Source organism: Cetorhinus maximus, chromosome 3, assembly GCF_964194155.1.
Source record: "Cetorhinus maximus chromosome 3, sCetMax3.hap1.1, whole genome shotgun sequence".
NCBI lineage: Eukaryota > Metazoa > Chordata > Chondrichthyes > Lamniformes > Cetorhinidae > Cetorhinus > Cetorhinus maximus.
Window position 1 is genome coordinate 71,140,945 of NC_135881.1, and position 27,431 is coordinate 71,168,375.

The 27,431-nt window shown below is 41.1% G+C and overlaps 1 protein-coding gene across 8 annotated transcripts in view; it reads left to right on the forward strand.

Annotated features, from left to right (window-relative positions):
- Window positions 1-27,431, forward strand: part of tbc1d5 (TBC1 domain family, member 5) — a 551,970-nt gene that overhangs the window by 288,768 nt on the left and 235,771 nt on the right. For 7 of the 8 annotated variants that reach the window (XM_078538526.1, XM_078538531.1, XM_078538533.1 and 4 more), the window contains 5 exons: window positions 4,339-4,441; window positions 5,212-5,304; window positions 6,366-6,412; window positions 6,499-6,568; window positions 15,750-15,922. In XM_078538526.1, coding sequence (XP_078394652.1) covers window positions 4,339-4,441; window positions 5,212-5,304; window positions 6,366-6,412; window positions 6,499-6,568; window positions 15,750-15,922 — 486 coding nt within the window. Of the gene's footprint in view, window positions 1-4,338; window positions 4,442-5,211; window positions 5,305-6,361; window positions 6,413-6,498; window positions 6,569-15,749; window positions 15,923-27,431 lie in introns of all 8 variants that reach the window. The other variant, XM_078538532.1, reaches the window with a different exon arrangement.

Here is a 27,431-nt window from a genome sequence, read left to right on the forward strand (position 1 = left end):
AAACCAGCGAAGAGACTGACAGCCAACATAACTGAGAAATCAAAAGGTTTCTATGGGTTATAAATCGTAAAAGGATGGTAAAAGGAGTAGGCCCAATAAGAGACTGAAAGGGGGATTTACAAATGGAGACAAAAGGCACAGCTGAGCTACTAAATGACTACTTTGTATCTGCCTTTACCAAGCAAGAAGATGTTGTCAAAGTTGTAGTGAAAGAGGAGGTAGCTAACACAGGATGGGCTAAAAATTGATAAAGAGGAGGTACTAGAAAGGCTGGCTGGCCTTTAAGTTGATAAGTCAGCTGGACTGGATGAGATTCATGCAAGGATACTGACGTAAAGCTGAAAATTCCAGAGGCACTGGTCATAATCTCCCAATCCTCCTTAGACACAGGAGTAGTGCCAGATGACTGGAGAATTAAAAATGTTACATCATTGTTCAAAAATAGGGTGTAAGGATAAACTCAGCAACTGCAGGCCAGCTAGTTTAACTTTGGTGTTGGGAAAACTTTTATCAATGATAATCCGGGACAAAGTTAACAGTCACTTAGACAATTGTAGACTGATTAAGAAAAAACAGCACAGATTTGTCAAAAGCAAATTGTGTTTAACAAATTTGATTAAGTTTTTTGATGAAGTAACAGAGAGGATTAATGAGGTTACTGTGGATGATATGGTGTGCATGGACTACCAAAAGGTCTCTGCGCAAAGTGCTACACAACAGGCTTGTTAGCAAAGCTGAAACCCGTGGAGCGAAGGCACAGTGGTGCCATGTGTACAGAATTGGCTGAGCGGCAAAAAACAAAAGAAGTAGCTGTGAATGGTTGTTTTTTGGGCTGGAGGAAGGTATATAATGGGGTTCCCAGGGGTCGGTATTCAGGCATCTTATTTTCCTGATGTATATTATTGATGACTTGGGTGTGCAGGACACAATTTCAAAATTTGCAGATGACAAAACTTGGAAGCATCGTGAACTATGAGGAGGATAGTGAAAGGACATAAGCTGGCAGAATGGGCAGACACGTGGCAGAGGAAATTTAACACAGCGAAGTTAATGTACATTTAAGTAGGAAGAACGAGGAGAGGCAATATAAAATAAATTGCACAATTCTTCAAGGTGTGCAGGAGCAAGGGGACCTGGGGAAATGGCCGGGGTTTGGGGGGGTTGGGAGGAGGTGGTTGCGGTAAATATGCATAAATTATTGAAAGTGGCAAAGCAGGCTGAGAAAGCAATTAATGAGACAAAGGGGGTCCTGGGCTTTATAAATAGAGGCCTAGATTACATGAACAAGGTAGTTATGGTCATCCTTTTCTAAAACACTCGTTTGGCCTCAGCTGGAGCTTGGGCTGCTCTCTTTAGAGAAGAGAATGTTGAGAGGAGATTTAATAGAGGTGTTCAAAATGATGAGGGGTCTGGAAACAATAGATGGGGAGAAACTGTTCCCATTATTGGAAGGGCTGAGAACCAGAGGACATTGATTTAAGGTAATTGGTAAGGCACCAGAGAAGAAATGAGGAAAAATATTTTGAGCCGCATATGATTGGAAGAGGGGGATGACAGCTTTTGAAATGTGGGTATGGCAGAGGATGCTCAGAATCAACTGGATGGACAGAAAGAAAAATGAGCGGATTAGATCAAGAGTAGAAGTTCAGGAATCAAAAGGGTTGCTCAGGAATCGAAAGGGTTGCTAAGTACGGTTAGGGAGAGAAAGATTGTCAAGTACGCATATTGGAAACTAAGACCCGGAAACAGTTGAAGGAGAAATTGAGGGTACCAGCAGAAGAAGGAGAAAGATCAGTTGGGTGGATAACATTGAGATGTGGACTGAGAGAGACTTGAAGCAAGACAATGCCAATGGCCTTACTAAGGCTATGGTGAAAACTAATGAATGAATATGGTTCAGACTTACAATCCTTCACCAAACCCCGATCAACAACATATTTTGGGACACCATTGACCAGAAACTTAATGGTGTGGCTACAAAGCCGTACAAAGCTGAGTAATCTGAAAAGTGGCTCATTTTCTAATTCTTTAATGCCTTTCCACCATCCACAAGGCTCCAGAGGGACAGTGTTGAAATACTCATTAATTTACTGCATGGGTGGAGCTTTAACAGCACTCAAGAAGCTCAACACCATAGAGGAAAGATAAATCTGATGGTCAACACTGCTAATACTGGACGCAATAACCAATACCCTCCATTACAAGGGCACTTTGGTTGCAGTATGGGGTTTACAAAGTGCATTGCACCAATTCACTTTGCTAAGTTTACTTCAACAGCATTTTATGATCACTACCATCAAGGAGCATAAGAAAAACAATTTCATGGGAACTCCAGCATTTCCACATTCCCATTCAATTCACATACAGGCCTACTTTGGACATATTACGTGGAATATACAGCACAGAGAAAGGCCATTCAGCCCACCCCAGTCCATAACTGCGGTTACACTCCACTCGAGCCTCTTCCCACCCTTCCTCATCTAACTCTAGCATCATAATTCTCTATTCTCTTCTTCTTAATATGCTTATCTAGCTTCCCCTTAAATGCATCAATACGATTTGCTACCTCTGCAAGCAGAAGAGGTAAGTTTCACATTCTCACTTCCTTCCAGCAAGACAAGCTCCCTATGAATTCCCTATTTGAATTTCTTCATCTTTGCTGAGTTGAAATCCTAGAATTTCTTACCTCACACCATTATCACAAAGCTGACATTGATTCAAGATGGCCCACTACCATCATCTTAGGGCGATACATGTCGTGTTGTCAATGTTTTTAATAACAATTTTTTTTAAGTGGAGAATGGGTAATGACAGACTGTAGTTCAACTGTAGTGTTACTCACACTTCAATAACATTCAAGCAATTATAGAACAAAGAAAAGTACAGCCCAGGAACAGGCCCTTCGGCCCTCCAAGCCTGTGCCGATCATATTGCCCGTCAACTAAAACATTTTGCACTTCCGGGGTCCATATCCCTCTATTCCCATCCTATTCATGTATTTGTCAAGCTGCCTCTTAAACACCACTATCGTACCTGCTTCCACCACCTCCTCTGGCAGTGAATTCCAGACACTCCCTCTGCGTAAAAAACTTGCCCCACACATCTCCTCCATAGTTTTCTCCTCTCACCTTAAATCTATGTCCCCTAGTAATTGACTCTTCCACCCTGGAAAAAAGTTTCTGACTATCTACTCTGTCCATGCCACTCATAATTTTGTAAACTTCTATCAAGTCGCCCCTATTATTATTATTATTATTATTATTATTGTTATTATTACCACCTAGGTTCGCATGAAAAATACTCTTTAGTAAGGTACTTGACATGCATCTGGCACTTATAGAACACGATGGAGTGTTCTATAACACGACAGAATTTTCCCGACCCCAGGTTGGCAGGATTGAAGGTTGTGGGAGCAAAATAGGGGGGAGCCATGTTGATATGGCTCCCTGGTGAATTCTTGCCATCAGGGAAGTTTACCAGTGGCAGGCAGGGGAATGGAATAGCTCCCAGCTGAACGAAGGCTGACAGCCAGCCTGCATATTTATGGGCTCGATTAAGGGCCATATAAAGCGCTCGCCAGCATTTTGCTAGCATTAGAGCAGTGTCACATGTGCAGGTTGTCAACTTAATGGGCTCTGCGGCTGTCCGGGGGAAGGTGGAAGCCAGATCATCCAAAAGAGATGGCCACCGGCAGGAAGGTAGCCCCCATGACCCCAATGAGCCATCTCGAGAGGTTTCCCCTCCAATCCAAGGCCTCTGCCTTCCTGGCCCCTCTGAAATTTTATTCCCAACTTAGCCCCCTGAGGATGCCATAACCCTTTCAGTCTCCTACCCGCCTCAGCACCCACGACTCCGTGGGGCTGCCAGTCCTCTGGGCCAGTAACAGCAGGAGCCCTCCCACTTTTCTTAATTGGACAGCAAGCTTGGACGCAGCCAATTAGGAAGCTGCCTCTGGCTATATCACTCTGCTGACCTTGCTGCCAGAAAGTGTGGGCTCAGGACCCCCATTTTGTCCTGACATCAGGGTCCCAAAGCCTGCATGGAAATCCTGTCAATTGCCTCCAGAAGAGGAGAAAACACCAAGTGAATTTGTCTAATTAGTTTAAATAGGTTGAAATTAATTTTTAAAATTTACAAAAGTTCATTTGATGTATTTTAGACAAAATTGTAATTGGCCATTTTAATTTTAATTTCAAACTAGTTTAGTTCAAATAGAATTGTAACGAGACCACAATGTTAACAAGAAGTTGTCTGATGGCATTGTTAAAAAATAACTAAATAGGGGAGCAAAAAGGAACAACATTTCTTGAGATGATGTGCTGAAATTTTGTCTTTCAGGTTTCCTGAAATGCAGTATTTCCAACAGGAAAGTGTGAGGCAGATCTTGACAGATATCCTGTTTTGTTATGCGAGAGAAAATGAGCAGCTGCTTTACAAGCAGGTAATAAAATACTGTACAGGTTTGGTTGAATAATTAAGCAGTTTAAAATTGGACTGTACGAAAAAGTGTCTTGTGACATTTACTAAGAATAAATATGCATTCATTCTGGGCATAACATTCTGTCCCCAAAGCATTTAAGTCTGCTGCGAGTTACACATTGCATATGTTTTGGTGTTCTATTCTAGTAGATTTTAATAGAAAAAAATCTTCATGCACAGAAGATTTAGTAATTTTCACACTGATGTTTTAATTATTCTGTCTTTCCCCAATATGTTCCTAACTGCAGGGTTGCCTGCCTTTAAATTATAAAGCAAGATACACTAGTATTTTTAATGTTCAAGTGCAGGCTACAAGAGATTAAATCTTTAAGTAATTGTCCATTTACTATGGCAATTAAATTTGAAAATCATATATTCATATCATAGTTTTAGGCTATTTTTTATACATAAATAGGGACAAATAGAAATAATTTGATGATTTGCATGATATATACCATGCCAAATTTTAAAGTGTTTCAAACTCAGAACATCTGAGTGTGCATAGCAGCCCCATCAGCATCTGTAAAGAGAAAAGACTGGTTAACACTTTAGATGTAGAACTTTGGCGCCTATCTGGTCTGCATGCTTCTTGCACTTTGTAAATTAATTGAGCCATTGAAGAGACTCCATTTTAATAGCTCTTAGTTCATTTTCCAGAGTACGCATTTTATTTTTTAATTTGAGTAAGAATGTTCCAGCTCTGTTGATTATTTTTTGATGCTAATGTTTTAGGGCATGCATGAACTGCTGGCTCCTCTCGTCTTTATTCTACACTGTGATCACCAAGCCTTCTCACATGCTAGTGAAACAGCAAATCCAAGGCAAGTTTTATCTATTTAAGTTCTGTGTTATTTATTTTGAAGACAAGTTATTTATTTGTTGTAATAGGTACAACATTGCACTTTATGCAGAGTATAAATCAACTCCAGAGAGGGCATGCTAGTTGAGGAAGAGGGTAGTTCGTTAACTACAATGCCAGTTGGATTGTCAAGGTTTACGAATGTGCAGTTGGAGTAGCATGATACAACGTTTTCAGTCTTATCTGCCATTAAGAGGAGAGTCAATTTTTGTACGCTTCTTAAGCATGTCTACTGCAAGTCTAAAACAACAGTTATTGTGGATTCTGGAGGGACTGTTGGCATGAGGTAGAGAATGGAAAATGAGGAAAAACTTAAAAAATAAAGCTCAATGTAAATTTTTTTTGTATTATAATATCAATTACGAAACCAATGTTGTTGACTGACCACAATCTTTTCATCACTGGGATGTTTCATGCTCATAAAATAAAGTACCGCAAGCCAACTGGATTGGTCAATAACCCCACCACACATTTACTATAAAATAAAGTACCGCAAGCCAACTGGATTGGTCAATGGGTCAATAACCCCACCACACATTTACTACCCAGAGTGCTAAATAAAACAGTGCTGACTTACAACAAGAAAATCAAAGCTTATCTTTTAGTCTTGACTAATATTCCCATGGGTTTCCGATGGGGATGAAAGATCTTGGGAGGATGAGAAAACTTCTGAAATCAGGGTATTCTTTCTAGCATAAGAACAAACTGTATTTGGTGGGCTGGATCATGTTCCATCATCTGAAACAAATAAAGTGAAATGAATGCATGGGCTGCTTTTAGGATGGGGGAGGGAAAAATCATTTTTTTTAATGTACAGATAAACATGTCGATAATTTTATTTTCTGTGTTAAACATTATCTTGGTTTTGCAGCTATAAAGGATGATTACACAGAGCTATTTTTGTTGATGCCTAATGTGAATACTTAGATTTTGGCAGTCTTCATAGGTCGAGCAGTAAACACAGCTGAATACATTGGTGTAGAAAGGAATATTTTACTAATTTGCAGATTCATATCTCCACAGTGAGGAAATGAAAGCTCTCCTCAATCCAGAGTTCTTGGAACATGATGCTTAGTAAGTTAAGTAATAACATCATTCTTTTTGTTATTGCTATCGATTTGCTTCTTGTTATTTTGAAAATTGTCATCTTATCTCTTCAGTGCAATGTTCTCACAACTTATGGACACTGCAGAACCATGGTTTTCAACTTTTGAAAGAGAAATAAGAAAGGTATGCTCATCATGATTATCAGTTTATGATAAATTAAAATACTTTAATTATCTTATGCACATTTTCCTCACTAGTTACTTAACATAAAACTACTTAATTATTTCTTTTGATTTTGGGCTGACTCTTTCCCTTCCGATCACACTCATTACCCATGTGGATATTGGAAAATTTGAATGGGTGCATTAAAGGTTTATATATTTATTATATATTCATAATAAATATTTTTTAAATTTGCTGTGGAATTAAGTGTTGTCATTCTGGTCAAATATATTAGTTACACTCCCAGTTTCACTTCTGTTTAAAAGAACAGCCCACACTAATTATCTTAATATTTCTGACCGTAACCAATCCTCTCATTCTTTGGTGAATATAATTGCAGGAGATATGTTAATTAACATTTCCATCCTGGAAAGAGAAAGAGGCATGATAATTGGGAAGATTGGTATAAACTACATGAGCAGATTTTGTCTTTACAGTCATTAGTATTTAACACCAGGAATTTTCGGTCTTCCATGCAAGAACCTAAGGATAAGTGGTCTTCAAAATTGCCAGTGATGATCATTGAAACAAATGTTTTGTTCAGGAGCAGCTGCAACATTGAGAGTTCATAATGAAGAAAATAAATGTCTTCCATTATAACCTGAAATTTGATTTCTTTGAGTGGAAGTGTGCTGATTTGTATTAAATCGTTTACATTTATTTTAAGTGGATACCATCATATCGAACAAGGGGAAGAAAAGTTAACAGAGAACATGATTGGTTCCTGAGGGTGATTTAGCCACAAATAGCGATATGTGGAATGCATAGTGTTGTTGTAAACTTTGTGCTAGATTTCAATATTATTAAGATGTGCTCCAAATTATAGTGGTGTTTAATATCTGCAAATGCAAAGTTATCTAGTTTAAAAATCTAGTAATAGTACTAAGAAAACTTGGAATAATTTAGAAGATGAACACACATAAATCTATAATGTGGACTGTTGTAAAGTAATTCAGGTTGGTATAGAAATATGTACACAATAAAACAAAGAAAAGATCTGAGTGAATGTCGAATAATTGCAATGAAAGTGTCCAGTGATAATAAAAGCAAAATACTGTGGATGCTGGAGATCTGAAATAAAAACAGAAAGTGTTGGAAAAACTCAGCCAGCCTGGCAGCATCTGTGGCGAGAGAAACAGAGTTAACGTCTCGAGTCCAATATGACTCTTCTTTGGAAACGGACGAGAAATGTTAGCTCTGTTTCTTTCTCCACAGATGCAGCCAAAAAGGTTGAGTTTTTCCAGCACTTTCTGTTTCTATTCCAGTACTTGTGAGATTTTTATGAATAAGGCTAAACAAATGGGATGCATTTCAAGGACATTTAACATTGAGCCAAATATTAAACATATGATTATAAGACTGAAAAGCAGAGATCAGCCTTTAAAATTCTCTTTGTTTGATCAATATTATGTATTGTGAGTACTTCCGGGGTCATGGGGAAATTCTGTAAAGATCGACTATCACCAGATATCAACCTGGTGAAGCTACAACATAGGACTACTTGCATCCCAAACAGTGGAATCAGCATGTGATGGACAAAACTAAGCAATCCCACAACCAACAGATCAGATCTAAGCTCTGCAATCCAGCGTCATCCAGTTGTGAATGGTGGTGGACAACTAAGCTGAGGAGAGGCTCCACAAATGTCCCCATCCACAATGTTGGGGGAGCCCAGCACATCAGTGCAAAAGTCGAGGCTGAAGCATTTGCAGCCATTTTCAGCCAGAAGTGCCAAGTGGATGATCCATCTCGGCCTCCTTTTGAAGTCTCCAACATCACAGTTGCCTACCTCCAGCCAATTTGATTCACTTAAGGTGATATCAAGGAATGGCTCAAGGCACTAAGTGCTGCAAAGACTGTGGACTCTGACAACATTCCAGCAACAGTACTGAAGACTTGTGCTGCAGAACTAGCTGTGCCCCTAGCCAAGCTGTTAATGAACAGCTACAACACTGGTATCTACACATCAATATGGAAAACTGCTCAGGTATATCCAGTCCACAAAAAGCATAACAAATCCAACCCGGCCAACTACGAGCCATCAGTCTACTCTCAATCATCAGCAAAGTGATGGACGGTTCGTCAACAGCGCTATCAACCGCCACTTACACAGCAAACTGGCCACTGAGGTTCAGATTGGCTTTGACTATAGCCACTCAGCTCCTGATCTCATTACAGCCTTGGTCCAAGCATGGACAGAAGAGCTGAACTCAAGACGTGAGGTGAGAGTGACTGCCCTTGACATCAAGGCCGCATTTGACTGAGTGTGGCATCAAAGAGACCTAGAAAAACAGAAATCAGTGGGAATCAGGAAAACTCCACTGGCTGGAGACATACCTAGTACAAAGGAAGATGGTTGTGGTTGTTAGCAGTCAATATCCAGTCCCTGGATATTACTGCAGGAGCCCCTCATGGTAGTTTCCTAGGCCTAACCATCTTCAGCTGCTTCGTCAATGACCTTCCCTCTATCATAAAGTCAGAAGTGGGGATGTTCAGTTGATTGCAAAATGTTCAGCATCATTCGCCACTCCTCAGATAGTGAAGCAGCCCGTGTCCATGTGCAATAAGACCTGAACAACATTCAAACTTGGGCATATAAGTGGCAAGTAACATGCGTGCAACAAAATTGCCAGACAATGACCACCTCCAACGAGAGAGAATCCAACTATCTCCTCCTGACATTCAACGGCATTGCCAAATGCCCCACTATCAACATCCTAGGGGTTGCCATTGACCAGAAACTGAGCTGGATCAGCCATATAAATATGAGGCTACAAGAGCAGGACAGAGGCTGGGAATTTTGTGACGATTAACTAATCTCCTGACTCACTAAAGCCTGTCCATCATCTACAAGGCACAAGTCAGGAGTGTGATGGAATGCTCTCCACTTGCCAGGCCGGAGCACTGAGAGCCAGAGGAAAGAGGCACGAGCCATGGGAAAGCGTGTTGAGCGGAAGCTCCGCGTGCTCTAGGGTCTCTCTGTCTTCACAAACTCGCAGACACCGGTGTTTGCTGCTCTTCCAATCACCACCTATTTCTTTCCTATGTTTGCTACCGATGGGCTCACTCTTCAAACTCACTGACCCCTCTTACCGGAATTTTCAACAATCTTTCAGGGGTCACGTAAAGGAGCTTCTGCAACCCGCGGGCCACTGGTTGGACAAGCCTTACCTTGAAGGACAAGGGCAGCAGATGCATGGGAACACCACCACCTGCAAGTTCCCTTCCAAGCCACAGACCTCCCTGACTTGGGACTATATTGCCATTTCTTTACTGTTGCTAGGTCAAAATCCTGGAACACTCTTCCTAACAGTACTATTGGTGTACCTACACCACTTAGGACTGCAAAGGTTCAAGAAGGCGCACACCACAACCTTCTGAAGAGCAATTATGGATGGGCAATAAATGCTGGCCTATCCAGCAACGTACACATCCCATGAAAGAATAAATAAAAAATTATGTTGGACAAACCTCAGAATAGAAATAACAGTACATTGTAAGAAGTAAAAAGCAAATCCTGAATGGCCTTTCCTCATTATTTTGTGATCCTTTTTTCCAGTGAAGGAAAGGAAAGTTTGTCTTGGAATATAGACTAGACAGAGCAGACTGGAAATGTTTAGTATCCCACATCCTTAGGAAGCTGAAGGCTACCTAGACTGCAGGTTCCAACAATTTGGATCCAAGAGAACATTTGGAGTTTATTGAGGAGATGTTAAATTCCCTCACAGATATCTTTCAAAACTCAATGTAATCGGGTAACAAATGGAGCAATGTTGAACTCTCAAATTACAGACCTGTGAGCCATGCTTCAATCATGCGTAAAAGGTTGAGCGTGAAAGTGGTTGCTAATGAAGTTTCATAGGCATCAGTGTTGAGCCAATATTCTTTATTGTTACAAATGACTTTGAAATTTTGTCCAAGGCATCCAAGTTTATGACTGACACCAACTTAGATGTAGTGGTCTATGCTGCTGAACGATTGGGGTTGCCAACTTTGGTTGGACATATTCCTAGAGATTCAGCCACATGAATTTATTGTAGTCTGAAAATGTTTATTGCATTTACTTACAGCTTGATAACTATACTCTCGAATTTGCATTACCTATCACAAGCAAATTGGTAGCAATTTGTGTTCTGAAAGATGCAAGTGCTTAAATTTGGCCTTCATAAATTGGTCACTGCCCAGGCACAATGTATGTATGCCATGTCATCATCACGAGTAAGCAGACATGTGCTAATCTGTTTAAAATACATTTGCAAGAGAGGTGGGTTTCAAATCTAGGAAGATTACAGTCCCACTAGTGCAGTGCTTTTACTAGCCATGGTTAGGCTAATGACAGGCATTAAGATCAAGGAAAAAGAATAGGTCTTCTTTGTCAACTGTAAAAATGGTACATCTGCTAGGTTACTGTCCATCTAACCGACCTTCGCCTGCAAGAGACCAGGGGCTGAGTTTTTAAACGTGTTGGTGTTCAGATCGGAGGTAGGCGGATGCACAATTTGGCACTGCCGTGCTCTCTGCCAGTTCCCTGCCACGATCCTGACCCTGACCCATTTTGAATGAGGGCATCTCTGAGTCAAATCAACTGTCTGCTGGGGAGCTGATTCAAAATTCAGCCTGAGGACTGCACAAGCCCGCAAACAAAAATCAATAGAAAAGAATAGCTATAATTTTCCTCCCTGTATGACCCACTAGATTTTAACTGTGATCATAACATGCACCACTCTCATCACACCTACACTTGCTGCCTTACATTAGGTCCAGCAACACCTTGATTTTAAAATTGTCAGCCTTATTTTCAAATTTCTCCATGCCTTCACCCCCTCCTTATTTCTGTACCATCCTTTAGCCTTACAACCCTCCATAATCTTTGCACTTCTCCCTGGCCTCTTTGTGTATCCTAGATTTAATTGCTCCACCATTGATGACTGCATCTTTAGTTGCCATGGCCATAAGCTCTAGAATTCCCTCCCTAAACCACTCTGCCTTTCTAACTCTCCTCCTTTCAGCCACTCCTTAAAACCTTTGACCAAGCTTTTGGTGATCTGTCCTAGTACTGTAGATTGTGAATGTAAGTCTACCTGGTGTATAAGATTACCCCATTTTTCTGGCCCCAAAGTTCATGTTTTTGCATATACTTGGCGTATAAGTCGACCTCCTCCTTTTCAGCCATGCTATACTTGGATTAGTAGCCAGCCTCAATTTTTTACCCCACAAATGCATGTTTTACTTACCTTAACACTGGGCGCAAGGGATCGAGTAGGCAATATGGGCTGTGTTGTGAGGATGCGCAGGAATTTAAGACACCCCCAAACAAAGCAGATCCCGCATGGCGAACAATGAAGAGGAGTTAGTCTTCCAACAAAATTAATGAAGTATGAAGCTAGTTTCAAGCTTAAAGCCGTAACATTTGCTAACTCGTCAAATAACTGTGCTGCAGGGAGGGAATTCAGTATTGGTGAAAAACTAGTGCAAGAATGAAAGAATGGGAATCGCTCTGAAGAAAATGCCCGAAAGCAAATGTGCCATGAGAACAGGGACCACCCACTGAACTGATCTTGGGAAGCATAAGTTTGAATGGGTCCTTGAAAATTGTCAGAATAGCTTCATCATCACCAGAAATGTAATGCATGTATACGCAATTAAGTGGATGAAATCAAACAAATAGTCCAGCAAATATTTGAGTGACAACTGGTTGTTGTAGCAGCTTTATGGAATAAAAATGTCCAGTGTTGCAGCAAGAAACCAAGGTCACCTGAGATTACTAAAAGGCCTCAAAGTCATCAGCAGACAGCTGCAAAAACACTAGTACCCATAAGGCAGAAGCATTTGCAACAATCTCCAGCCAGGAGTGCCGAGTGGATGATCCATCATGGCCTCCTCCAGAGGTCCCCAGCATCATCCTTCAGCCAATTTGATCCACTCCACATGATACCAAGAAACGGTTGAAGGCACTGGATACTGCAAAGGCTTTGTCCCATGACAATATTCTGGCAATAGCATTGAAGACTTGTGCTCCAGAATTTGCCTCATCCCTAGCCAAGTTGTTCCAGTACAGCTACAATACTGGCATCTACCTGGCAATGTGAAAAATTGCCCAGAAACTGAACTGGACTAGCCATATAAATACTGTGGCTACAAGAGCAGGTCTGAGGCTAGGGATCCTGTGGTGAGTAACTCACCTCCTGACTCCCCAAAGCCTGTCCACCATCTACAAGGCACAAGTCAGGAGTGTCATGGAATACGTACCTCTTGCCTAGATGAGTGCAACTCCAACAAAACTTGAAAAGCCTGACACCATCCAGGAGAAAGCAGCCCACTTGATTGACACCACATCCACAAACATTCACTCTCTCCACCACCGACGCACAATGCCAGCAGTGTGTACCATCTACAAGATGCACCTGCAGAAACACACCAAGGCTCCTAGACACCTTGCAAACCCATGATCGCTACCATCTGGAAGGACAAGGGCAGCAGATGCTTGGGAACACCACCTGGAAATTCCCCTCCTAGCCACACACCATCCTGACTTGGAAACATATCGGCGTTCCTTCACTGTCGGTGGGTAAAAATCCTGGAACTCCCTCCTTAACAGCACTATGGGCTGTTACACCACATGGACTGCAGCAGTTCACCACCACCTTCTCAAGGGCAATTAGGGATGCGCAATAAATGCTGACCTAGCCAGTGACCTCCATCTCCCATGAACGGATAAAAAAATTACGCCACATTGGCAACATGATGAAAAGCCCATGAATTTCGCAATGCCTAGCCACCGATGTGTGGAATGGAAAGGTTCGAAAACCGTTCTAGTGATAGCCGCAGGTCATGAGAAGACTATGGTTCACAGTGGTACTAGCCTGCATGCAGACAGAATGAAATTAAAGCTATGGTCATTTTTCAAACATCAAACCATGCTGTGAAAATTGGGTCTCCTGACAGAGATGTTGTGCATGTCCATGACAACAGTTGGATGGGTGAGGATAAAGTGAAGTTATGGATTGATAATGTGTGGAATAGGCGCCCCGGTGGCCTACGTAAAGAATGCAGTTTAATAGTGTGGGACCTGTTCAGATCCCATAAATGACAAGATCAAGAAATGCCTGTGAAGAAATGCCACCTACATTGCAGTTATACCAGAGGATCTAACATCCATTGTTCAACCTTTGGATATGTGCCTCAACAAGCCATTCAAGGATCATATTCACAACGAGTGAAATAGAAAATAATCTTCGCAAAGGGTGGAAATATGCACACTTCCCCACTTGATGTTTTTGCATGGTTTTGTAATCAAATGTGCTATTAGTGCACAAACTGTCGTCAGGTCATTCAAAAAGGCAGAATATCCAATTCAATAGATGAAGAGGAAGACGATTTGTTGTGGAGGAATTATTGTGAAAACAGAAGTGCCACACCTGACCCACTGTGGGATCCTTACTATGATGCCATACCCAAAGTGACTCAGAATGAATTCAATGCACTTTTTGTGTCAGATGCTAAAGACAATGAATTTTAGGGATTTTTAAATGCTTTCATTGTGGCTAAAAGCATCTTTGTACAATTGATTTATTCAATAAGCTGTGCCGCATTAATTTACTATGAATTACTGGTGTTTTTATTCTCCCCCACATTTAAAAATGGCAACCATCCACACCCACACCGGCAGTTCACATTTTATACTTGCCATATTAGTCGACTGACATTTTTGGAACAATTTTTGGAGGCTTCAAAGGTCAACTTAGATGTCAACATCTACAGTATCTTCTCAAGTGCCTCAGTGTCAAAATTTGTTTGATATGTTACTGTGAAATGACTTGGGACATTTTATATTAAAGCATTATGTAGTAAGTGCAAGTTGTAGTTCTGCTTTTAACCACTTTGGATTTGGCTATTGTTTTCAGGACATTGCCATATGATGCTTCCAAAACAGGGCAACTCTTTGTCTGTGTTGAAGCCCTGCCAAAGGAGCTGCTAGTAGAACAATGGTCACCTTGGTCACTATGATCTGCTAAACATTTGTTCATGTATTAGGATTATGAAAGCAGCAGGACCTGTGAAGAATGACAAATGGACCTGAAAGCTACAGATATTTATGAAATGTAAATTAATGATTCATAAATTGCATATTGCAAAACACATAATAGAACTTTTTGGGTCCGTCCCATCGCCACACTACAACATGTGACAAGGACTTTTGGGATATAAAGCCCTGTGAGTCTCAAGATGTATTTTGCCCTTCATTCTCATTGGTCCTGAAAGAGATTTACCACAGCTGACCTACCTGGCCAGCTTGCGGATGCTCCAGTTATATCATCTGGTGACAGTGAAGACAGATTCCTTTGGAAGGATGCTTGGTAGCATTTAAATGGACTGGATATTTGGTGCAAGGAGGCAAGGCCTTGGGAATTTGGTTTGACAGCAGATTAGGATAAGTTAGAGATCTAAAGCTTCACCAAAAATAAATAAAAATGAGCATTACTGAGACCACAGTGAATCTTGGATTTTACTCTGATTCTTGGCTTGGGAGACTCCTTTGCAATGTAAAATTCCTGTGATTTTGTATTTCTTTCCAGTATAGCTGAATCTAAAGTCAGTTTGATTCAGGCATATGCAGCAGTTATTTCAACTTTCTTGTATTTAGATTGTAATAGAAGTGCTGATTTGGGTTTAACCTAGAACGTGGGAATTGTTACTTTATGAGAAGAGGAATTTTTCTTTACATAGCATTTGATGATGAGCACAGGGGTAACATTTTAAAGTTATAATTAGAACAGCAGGTAAAGAAAAAGCACCAACATTTAAAGCAGATCATAAGAGCTATTTTTATTACACGTTTAGGAGTGCAGGTCATTGCTGTTCAAAAAAATGTTTAACTAAGAAATACATTAATTGTCGAGGAGTTAGTTTTATTCCAGAATGAGCAACATTCATGAATACTAATCACTGGTAGTTTGGTCACTGTTTTGGGTCTGATTTCATGATAAAGAGCTGAAATCTTGCTTGTAACTTAAGTGGAATTAAGAAATGTAATAGCAATTTAGAAAGCTGATTAAAAAAAATATGATTAATATTGTGTGATTTTTTAAATTGAATATAGGAATGTTTTGCATTTATATTTTCACCTGGATTTTCTCTTTAGGGAAAAGAAGAGATGGTTACAGCTGTACCATTTGCAAGACCTCAGGACATGGGACCGTCACTTGCCATAGTTTCCAAAGTAAATCGCATTCAAGACCAGCTGTTAAAGAAATTTGACACCGAGCTATACATGCACCTCAATCGACTAGAAATAGCACCTCAGATTTATGGAATGTAAGTGAATCTATGTAATTTTATCTATCTTGCTTCACTGATTTAGCTTCATTAAAAAAAGCATAATTGGTTTTAGTTGTGCAAATTGTGTGAAGAATCGTATGTTTGATGAGTACCAAACCATACAGTGATAAATTGTGCAAGCAACGTGCACAATAGGAATTGGTTATTTCATGAGCTTTGCACAGGAACCAAACAAACTTACTGAAAAAAATTGGGGATAATGTTACAATTCTAGTTAAACTGCGTAGCCTATAACTACCAAAGCAGAAGGTTTTTACACATATTCAGGTGATATGAAAAAACAATCAAGTGGATGGACTTGAAGCCATCTACTTCTGCAGAAGTGAAGGTTTCAGAAATTCTTCTGTATATGTCCATTTTGTGTATGAAATGAGTGTGTCAATAGATTTCACAGCTTCAAGATATTGAAAAATTCACGTCACACTGCAAAAATGGCACCCACAATCAGTTTAACATTTATTAGGTTGTCTGTAAAATAGATGAACTGTTCAGCCAACTTGAGTTATGCTTAAGTTGTTTCACTGCAGTCATGCTTATGCAAATATATTTTCATTTATTAAAAATAAGATCAACTCCTTTCTTCCCTGAAGCAGCAAAGTATGCCCGCAGTTGAAAATACATTTTGTACTAATTCAAAAATGGTGTCTTTAGCAGCTAATGTCCATATTGGATGACAGTTGTCTGATTTTTGTTAAACACTTTGAGCTGAATTTTCACCCTGGTGCTCCAATTCCACTGTCAGACTGAAATGTGGTTGGGAACCCCCAAATGCCGGTGAGAACCAAAGGATGATTTTGAAGGAAATGGCCAACTAAGTTGGTGAGGTAGTTTGGTGAGGATGAGGTCAAGTATGTTTTTCCCTCTTGTTGGTTCCTTCACCACCTGCCACAGACCCAGTCTAGCAACTATGTCATTTAGGACTCAGCCAGCTTGGTCAGTAGTGGTGCTACTGAGCCACTCTTCATGATGGACACTCAAGTCCCTCACCCATAGTACATTCTACGCCCATGCCACCCTCAGTGCTTCCTCCACATGGTGTTCAACATGGAGGAGCACTGATTCACCAGTTGAGGGAGGGCGGTACGTGGTAACCAGCAGGAGGTTTCCTTGCCTGTGTTCGACTTGATGCCATGAAACTACATGGGGTCCGAAGTCGATGTTGTGGACTTCCAGGGCAACCACCTCCCGTGTGTATATCACTGTGCTGCCACCTTTACTGGGTCTGGCCCGGTCATGGCCCGGCATGTCCCCCACTTTCCCATTACCATTAAGCCAAGGGATCAACCTTGGTTCAATGAAGAGTGCAGGAGGACATGCCAGGAGCAGCACCAGGCATACCTAAAAATGAGCTGTCAACCTGGTGAAGCTATAACACAGGACTTCTTGTGTGCCAAACAGCATAAGCAGCAATTGATAGAGCTAAGCGATCCCACAACCAACGAATCAGATCTAAGCCCTGCAGTCCTGCCACATTCATTCGTGAATGGTGGTAGACAATTAAACTTCTCACTGGAGGAGGAGGCTCCACAAGTATCCCCATCCTGAATGATGGAGGAGCCCAGCATATCAGTGCAAAAGATAAGGCATTTGCTACAATCTTCAGCCAGAAGTGCCGAGTGGACGATCCATCTCATCCTCCTCTGGAGGTCCCCAGTATCACGGATGCCAGTCTTCAGCCAATTCGATTTACTCCACGTGATATCAAGAAATGGCTGAAGGCACTGGATAGTGCAAAGGCTATGGGCCCTGACAATATTCCAGCAATAGTACTGAAGACTTGTGCTCCAGAACTTGCCACGTTGCTAGCCAAGCTATTCCAGTACAGCTACAACACTGGCATCTACCCAGCTATGTGGAAAATTGTCCAGGTATGTCCTGTACACAAAAAGCAGGACAAATCCAACCCAGCCAATTACCGCTCCATCAGTCTACTCTCCATCATTAGTAAAGTGATGGAAGAGGTCATCAACAGTGCTATCAAGCGGCACTTGCATAGCAATAACCTGCTCACTGTCGCCCTACTTGGGTTCCACCAGGGCCACTCAGCTTCTGACCTCATTACAGTCTTGGTTCAAACATGGACAAAAGAGCTGAACTCCGAGGTGAGGTGAGAGTGACTGCCCTTGACATCAATGCCACATTTGACAGCAAATGGCATCAAGGGACCCTAGCAAAACTGGAGTCAATGGGAGTCAGGGGGAAAACTCTCTGCTGTTTGGAGTCATACGTAGCACAAAGGAAATGGTTGTGGGTGTTGGAGGTCAATAATCTCAGCTCCAGGGTATTACCGTAGGAGTTCCTCAGGGTAGTGTCCTCGGCCCAACCATCTTCAGCTGCTTCTTCAATGACATTACCTTCCATCATAAGGTCAGAAGTGGGGCTGTTCGCTGATGATTGCACGATGTTCAGTGACTCCTCAGAAACTGAAGCAGTCCATGTCCAAATGCAGCAAGACCTGGACAATATCCAGGCTTGGGCTGACAAGTGGCAAGTAACATTCACGCCACACAAGTGTCAGACAATGACCATTTCCAACAAGAGGGAATCCAACCATCGCCCCTTGATGTTCAATGGCATTACCATCACTGAATCCCCCACTATCAATATCCTGGGGGTTACCATTGACCAGAAACTGAACTGGATTAGCCATATAAATACTGTGGCTACAAGAGCAAGCCAGAGGCTAGGAATCGTGCAGCAAGTAACTCACCTCCTGACTCCCCAAAGCCTGTCCTCCATCTCCAAGGCGCAAGTCAGGAGTGTGATGGCATACTCCCCACTTGCCTGGATGAGTGCAGTTCCCACAACAGTGAAGAAGCTTGACACCATCCAGGACAAAGCAGCTCACTTGATTGGCACCACATCCACAAACATTCACTCCCTCCATCACTGACGCACAGTAGCAGCAGTGTGTACCATCTACAAGATGCACTGCAGGAATTCACCACGGCTCCTTCGACAGCACTTTCCAAACCCGTGACCACTACCATCTCGAAGGACAAGGGCAGCAAATAGCTGGGAACACCACCACCTGAAAGCTCCCCTCCATGTCGTTCACCGTCCTGACTTGGAAATATATCGCCATTCCATCATTGTTGCTGGGTCAAAACCCTGGAACTCCCTTCCTAACAGCAGTGTGGGTGTACCTACACTACATGGACTGCAGCGGTTCAAGAAGGCAGCTCACCACCACCTTCCCAAGGGCAATTAGGGATGGTCAATAAATGCTGACCCAGCCAGTGGAGTCCACATCCCTTGAATGAGTGAAAGAAATAAGAATGGGATTGGGAGCATCAATAACTTCTTTGCTCATATCACATAAAATGCCATTGAGTCCACCTTTTATGAAATCTATTGTACAGCACTAAGACAGAAAGGGTATGTCTGATATGTATTTGAAACATTATAAAATGATTTGTATATAATTCTTTATATCAATGCATTATAATTAACATTTAAATATGAAGTGGTCAAATTATACAGCGGCTGTGAGGAGTAAAACGTGGCATAGTACAACTTAATATACTCTCTAAATTTGAATACATAACATTTTAGAATAACCAGCTTGATACTAATGAACTGTACTTTATTTGACAATTTTGTGGTTAAGTTTCCTTCAACACCTGATCCGCAACATTTTTTTATTAAAATCAGGAAACCTCAAATGATACTGTTTCCCTGAGAATTGTAATCTTACTGGATGTACTTTTATTTCTGTTGAAGATTTTTTTAATATTTTGCCTTGTCAAGAATGTTCATATCAAAAGAGTGCACATTAAATTGTTAGTAAAGGGAGTGTATAACAGAACACCTAATTACTTTTGTAGAAAGTTGAACAAAAATGACCATGCAATATTTATTTTCAAAGCAACTTACTGTAATTTTGATGCAAAACCAGAATAACATAGTCTGAACAAAATTTAGTTGCATTTCCAGCAAAAATATTTTGCAAAATATTTTGCAAAACACCTTCGCTCGGTCCGCAAGCATGACCCCGACCTTCCTGCCACTTGCCATTTCAATTCACCATCTTGCTCTCATGCCCACATTTCTGTCCACAGCCGGCTACAGTGTGCCCTGTAATTTAATTATCTTTTCAAATAATACAAAATTAGTACATGAACTGCACTGCTAATTAAAATTGATGTAGAAAGCAAACTGGAGGAACAGCACCTTATCTTTGGATTAGGCACTTTATAGCTCTCCATTGAGTTAAATAACTTCAGACTATGAACTCTGTCCTCCGCTTTGATTTTCTTTTCCACACTCCCTCTCCCTCCCATCCCCTCCCCCCTACCCCCCTCACGGGCCAGTCTATAATTTGTTCTCATGTTTTGCTTTCAGAAAGCGCTAACCCTTGTTCTGCTAACACATTCTGCTATCTGACCTTTTTATGCTACTATTAACACCTGCCTTAGTCTTTAACACTATCATTACCGCTCCCTTTGTCTTGTGTCCATGACATCTTTGTTATTTACTCTCACCTGAGCTCCAAACTATCCCTGACCTTCTATTTTGCTCCACCTGCTCCACCCCTCTCTTCAACAGCATAAAACCCGTCACATTTCGCCTCACTTCAGCTCGGAAGAAGAGTCATACAGACTCAAAACAGACTCTGTTTCTCTCTCCAAAGATGCTGCCAGACCTGCTGAGTTTTTCCTGCATTTCCAGTTTTTATCTCAGATTTCCAGAATTTGCAGTATTTTGCTTTTATAAAAATATTTTGTAACATGGGATCAACTAGAATGAGTATAGAGCAGCAAAATTTATTCTGCGTCAATTCTAATGAGCAGTGAAGTTCATGTATTAATATTTATATTATTTGAAAATACAATTTTATTAATTTCTAATGCTATAGTGCTAACTTCAATTTTTTTTAGGTTTGAGTAATTTCTTGGGTATAATTAATAAATGTGAATATTACAGAGTTATCGTGCAGTTCATTGATGATTCAACGTGTTGTTTCACATTAAGTGTATATTTTGTACCTACCAGTCCCATGCAGAGAATTACTGGCCCCTCTCTATTTTGAGGTGCTGAGAAAAGCTCATGTATTTGCCTAGAGAGAGTAAAAATAATATTCTCGTCACCACTGTAAACGCTTGCAATCAGTTTCAGGGAAATTACATTAAAAGCTCGAAGCCCTTCTAATTATTTTTTCAGGTGCATCAGAAATGGTAGTGAAGAAAAATGTGGACAAAAGTTGCTTCGAAGATTACAATTTTGCAAAGAATATGAACAAAATGTTCTTGTTTAGCTTTATGTCATTTATGTATAGTATGATTAGGAAGGGAAGTCATAAGAAATCATAATGTTTCGAATACTTAAAAACAATGTTTGATAATGTTCCTATGAAGTACCTTGGGGCGTTTTGTAGTGTTAAAGGTGTTATATAAATGTTGTTTCTATGCACTTACATCAATGGAGTTAAGAGTTTTAGAATACCGCAAATGAGCTACCTACTTGTTACTGGGATTGAAGAGTATACAATTAGATATGACAGTCATTTGTTACATTACTTGGTACAAACCAAACCATCGCATGAGCTTATGATAAGGTTTTGTCTAGACCAAAGCAATCAAGTAAATATTAGTAACGCTAAGAGATCAAAATTGGATAAGAAGAAGTGAAACACGTCCGGATTGTTGGGTGGTAGCATTCACTTGGGTAAAATTATGAAATATACAACCGCTGAGATGAATTTCATTCTGATGAACAATAGCAGCCAAATCAGAACATATGTGGGGCAAGCAAATGCAGAGTGGCATAAAATTTAAATTGGCATTGAAAAATTGAATAGCGAGACATGAATAAATGTACAATATTCTGGTCTAACTATATCACTTCTGCAGCATATTTAGAAGTCTGGTGTTTATGGCTGAACAATGCATCCTACAAAATAGAAATTAACTTTTCATCATATTGCTAAGTTTCCTTCAAGCATTTTATTTAATGTGCCATAGCTGGTATTTAATGAATATAGCATTTACCAATTGAACCAGAAAACATTTTTTAATAAAAAGACTGATTACATCTGTTTTATCTTCCTCCCCAACAGGAAGTGTTAAGTTGTCAATCATATGTGATTGTTGTAGTACAAACTTCTCAGCAGTATCTTGTGACTGGTTTCATGTCATCACCAAAATAAGGTTTGATTCATACCAAGCACAAAGGAAGATGGTTGTGGTTGTTGGAGGCCAGTCATCTCAGCTCCAAGTCATCACTGCAGGAGTACCTCCAGCGTAGTGTCCACAGCCCAACCATCTTCAGCCACTTCATTAATGACCTTACTTCCATCATAAGGTCTGAAAAGATGATGTTCGCTGATGATTGCACAATGTTCAGCACCAGTCACGATTCCTCAGATACTGAAGCAGTCCATGTCCAAATGCAGCAGGACCTGGACAATATACAGGCATGGACAGACAAGTGGCAAATAGCATTCACGCCACACAAGTGCCAGGCAATGATCATCTCCAAGAGATAATCTAACCATCACCCCATTATGTTCAATGACATTGCCATCACTGAATCCCCCACGATCAACATCCTGGAGGTTACCTTTGACCAGAAACTGAACTGGATTAGCCATATAAATACTGCGGCTACAAGAGCAGGTCTGAGATTAAGAATCTTGCGGCGAGTAACTCACCTCCTGACTCCCCAAAGACTGTCCACCATCTACAAGGCACAAGTCAGGAGTGTGATGGAATACTCCCCATTTGCCTGGTTGAATGCAGCTCCCGCAACAGTCAAGAAACTTGACACCATCCAGGACAAACAGCCCGCTTGATTGGCATCACAGCCACAAACATTCACTCCCTCCACCACTGACGCACAGTAGCAGCAGTGTGTACCATCTACAAGATGCACTGCAGGAATTCACCAAGGCTCCTTAGCACCTTCCAAACCCACAACCACAAGGACAAGGGCAGCAGATAGATGGGAACACCACCACCTGGAAGTTCCCCTCCAAGTCATTCACCATTCTGACTTGAAAATATATCGCCGTTCCTTCACAGTCGCTGGGTCAAACTCCTGGAACCTTCCTCCCTAACAGCACTGTGGGTGTACCTATACCACATGGACTGCAACTGTTCAAGAAAGCAGTTCACTACCACCTTCTCAAGGGCAACTAGGGATGGGCTATAAATCCTGGCCCAGCCAGCGAAGCCCACATCCCGTGAATGAACAATAAATAAATAAAGAGCAGGGATTGCAGAGTGACCTACCTTGCTGGGAGTAGGCGCGGAGCTGCCGGAGACATTCGGGAGCTGAGAAGTGCGTTATTTCAGCTGCTGTGAGGCAGCAGGGGGAAAAAAGCAACTGTGACATCACAGGAAGCTAGTAAGTTGATTGGCCGGTAAGTGCTCAGTGAAAGGGACAACGTATGAAAAACCAGCTTAGGACACAGGAGTCAAGGTAGGTCTATAAATAAAAAGAACTAAAACTTTAAAACTCTAAAATTAAAATAAAACAGTAAAAACAATAAAAATTAAATAATTAAAACAAACATCTAAAACACATAACTGTGTAGTTAAGAAGCGTGTGACTTCTACTTGTCAGTGGTACTAGTATTCAATGAGCACAGTAAATTGTAGCATACATAGGAAGAAAGTAATTAACTTAAGTCAACTAAATAACATAAGTTAGAATGGCAAGATAGGTGTTTTGTTGCAACTGTGGAACGTGCGAGCTTTTGAATGCCAAGGTGATCCAGGACACAAACGTCTGCAGAAAGTGTAAGTAGCTAGAGGAATTCCAGATCAGGATTATTGATCTGGAAGCCGAACTGCAGATACTTGCACAACATAATGGAGGGGGAGAAATACCTAGACACTTTGTTATGAAGACGGTGACACCTCTTAGAATAGGGTCATTTGTTTTCGTAAGTGTTGAGGAACAGGAGGATGTGACCGAGACTGAGGCAGATAAAGGAGTGGAGGAGCCTCGGACTTTGAATTGTCAAACAAGTTTAAGGTGCTCACAACCTGTATGGACAAAAGAGTTGAGCAGGCTGGCTATGGCACCATGGTACAGGAAGACTAAACAGGAATGTAGTAGTAACAAGGAACAGTATAGCAAGGGGGTTTGACACTGTTCTCTGCAACAAAGAGTGAGAGTTCAGACGGCTGTGTTGTCTGCCTCGTGCCTGGGTTTGGGACATCAGCTCAGGGCTGGAGAGGAACTTGCAGTGGAAGGGGGAGGATCAGTCGTCATGGTCCATGTAGGTACCAACAACATAGGACAAGAAAAGAGGTTCTGCATAGTCAGTATGAGGAGCTAGGCACTAAATTAAAAAGCAAAATTCAAAGGTAATAATCTCTGGATTATTACCTGAGCCACGTGCAAATTGGCATAGGGCAAATAAGATTAGAGAGACAAATGCGTGGCTCAAAGACAGGTGTGGGAGAAGTGGGTTCTGGTTTGTGGGGCACTGGCATCAGTACTGGGGAAAGGGGGCTGTACTGTTGGGACGGTCTACACCTGAACCGTACTGGGACGAGTATTCTTGGGAATCGCTTAACTAGGGAAGTAGAGAGGGCTTGAAACTAAACAATAGGGGTGAGGGATCAAGCTTGGGTAGATGTAACAAATTAAGAGGGAGAGTGAAAGCAGGAGAGCAAAATAGTAATATGAGAAATGAGAGTCAGAGAATGGCAGGAAGGGGCAGAGAGAAAAAAACCTAAGAATACACCAACAGTCAAGACTAGATGTTACAAAGGTAACAAAAAGGCAAAACTGAAGGCTCTGTATCTGAATGCACGTAGCATTCATAACAAAGTAGATGAATTGATAGTGACATTAAAGTAAATAAATATGACCTGATAGCAATTATGGAGATGTGGCTGCAGAACAACAAGGATTGGGTCCTGAATACTGAGGGATACGTGACATTTAAGACGAATAGGAAGCTAGGTAAAGGTGGAGAGGTAGCACCGTTAAGCAAAGATGGCATTGGTGCAGTAGTTAGAGATTATCTTGATTCAGGAGGTCAGGATGTAGAGACGGTTTGGGTGGAGATAAGGAATAGTAGGGGGAAAAAATCATTAGTGCGAGTGGTCTACAGGCCCCCAGTTATAACTACAATGTAGGGCAAAGTATACAATAAGAAATATTGGGTGCTTGTGATAAGGGGATGGCAATAATCATGGGTGATTTTAATCTACATATAAACTAGAAAAATCAGATTGGCAACAGTAGCCTAGATGAGGAGTTCTTAGAATGCTTTTGATTTAGTTTCTTAGAGCAGCACATTCTGGAACCAGCCAGAGGACAGGTTGTTTTAGACTTGGTATTGTGTAACATGCCAGGATTAATTAATGACCTCAGAGTAAGGGCACCCTTTGGAAGCAGCGACCACAATATTTACATCCAGTTTGAATGGGAGAAGAGTGGGTCTAAGACTAGTATTTTGAATTAAATGAGGACAACTACGTGGGCATGAAAGCTGAGCTAGCTGAAGTGAACTGGGATACTAGACTAGAGGATAGATCAATAGAGAAGCAATGGCAGACACTTATGGGGATATTTCAGAATATTCAGAATAAGTATATCCTACTATAAAGAAAAATTCTAAGGAGAGGACGCACCATCCGTGGTTAACTAAAGAAGTTAAGGAAAGCATTAAATGTAAGGAAAAAGCATATAACTGTGCAAAGATGAGTGGCAGGACAGATAATTGGTCAGAATGTAAAGAACAGCAGAGAATGACTAAAAAGTTAATCAGGAGAAAGAAATTAGAGATGAGAGGAAGTTAGCTAGAAATGGATAGCAAGAGTTTCTACAGGTACTTAAAAAGGAAAAGTGTAAGTAAAGTGGGTTTAGGTCCTCTAGGGAGTGACAGTGGGGAGTTAGTAGTAGTTAATAAGAAAATGACGGATGAAATGAATAATTATTTTGCTTCTGTGGGCACTATAGAGGATAAAAAAACATTCCAGTAATAGCTATAAATCAGGAGGTGGAAGGGAGAGAGGAACTTGGTGAAATTGCAATCACCAGGGAAGTGATACTGAGCAAACTGATGGAGCTGCGAGCTGACAAGCCTCTAGGTCCTGATGGACTCTTCGTCCTAGGGCCTTGAAAGAGGTGGCTAATGAGGTAGCAGATGCACTGGTGTTAATTAAGTAGATAAAAATGAAAATAAATTGGGGAAAAAAAGGATTAAAAAGGGGTGAAGATAGAGGAGAGAGTTAATGGTCTGAAGTTGTTGAACTCAGTATTAAGTCTGGAAGGCTGTAAAGTGCCTAATCGGAAGGTGAGGTGCTGCTCCTCCAGTTTGCATTGGGTTTCACTGGAACATTGCAGCAGGCCAAGGATGGATGTGTGAGCATGAGAGCAGGATGATGTTGAAGTGGCAAGCGACAGGAAGGTCTAGGTTATGCTTATGGACAGACCACTGGTGCTCCGCAGAGTGGTCACCCGGTCTGCGTTTGGTCTCCCCAATGTAGAGGAGACCGCATTGGGAGCAGCTAAACAATTGGCCAGTTAGCTTGAAGTCTATCGTGGAGAAGGTGTTAGAATCAATCATTAAGGAGGTTATAGCTGGGCACTTGGAGAAATTCAAGGTAATCAGGGTCAGCATTGTTTTGTGAAAGGAATCATATTTAACCAATTTATTGGAGTTTTTTGAAGGAGTAACATATACTGTGGATTAAGGGAAGCCTGTAGATGTACTGTACATGGATTTCCAGAAGGCATTTGATAAGGTGCCGCATCAAAGGTTATTGCAGAAAATAAAAGCTCATGGCATATGGGGGTAACATATTAGCATGGATAAATGGATTGGCTGGCTGGCAAAAAACAGAGAGTATGCATAAATGGGTCTTTGTCTGATTGGCAGATTGTGAAGAGTGGAGTCCTGCAACGGTCTGTGCTGGGGCCTCAACATTTTGCAATTTACATCAATGACTTAGATGAGGGGAGCGATGGCATGACAGGTAAATTTGCAGATGACACAAAGATAAGTAGGAAAGTATGTTGTGAAGGGGACATGAGGTCACAGATGGGTATAGATAGGTTGAGTGAGCAATGATCTGGCAAATGGAGTATAATGTGGGAAATTATAAAGCTGTTCATTTTGGTAGGAAGAATAAAAAAGCAGAATATTACTTAAATGGAGAATGGCTACAGAATTCCGAGGTACAGAGGGATCTAGGTGTTCTAGTACGAGTCACAAAAAGTTATTATGCAGGTACAGCAATTAATTAAAAAGGCTAATCCTCTGTTACAAGAGGAATTGAACATAAAGGTAAGGATGTTATGCTTCAGTTAAACAGGGCAAACTATGTGCAGCTTGGTCTTCTTAATTAAGGAAGGATGTAAATGTGTTGGAGGTGGTTCAGAGTTTTACTAGATTGATAGCTGGAATGAGCGGGTTGTCTTATGAGGAAAGGTTGGACAGACTGGGCTTGTTTCCACAGAGTTTAGAAGAGTAAGGGGTGACTTTACTAAAGTATATAAAATCCTGAATGGTCTTGACAAG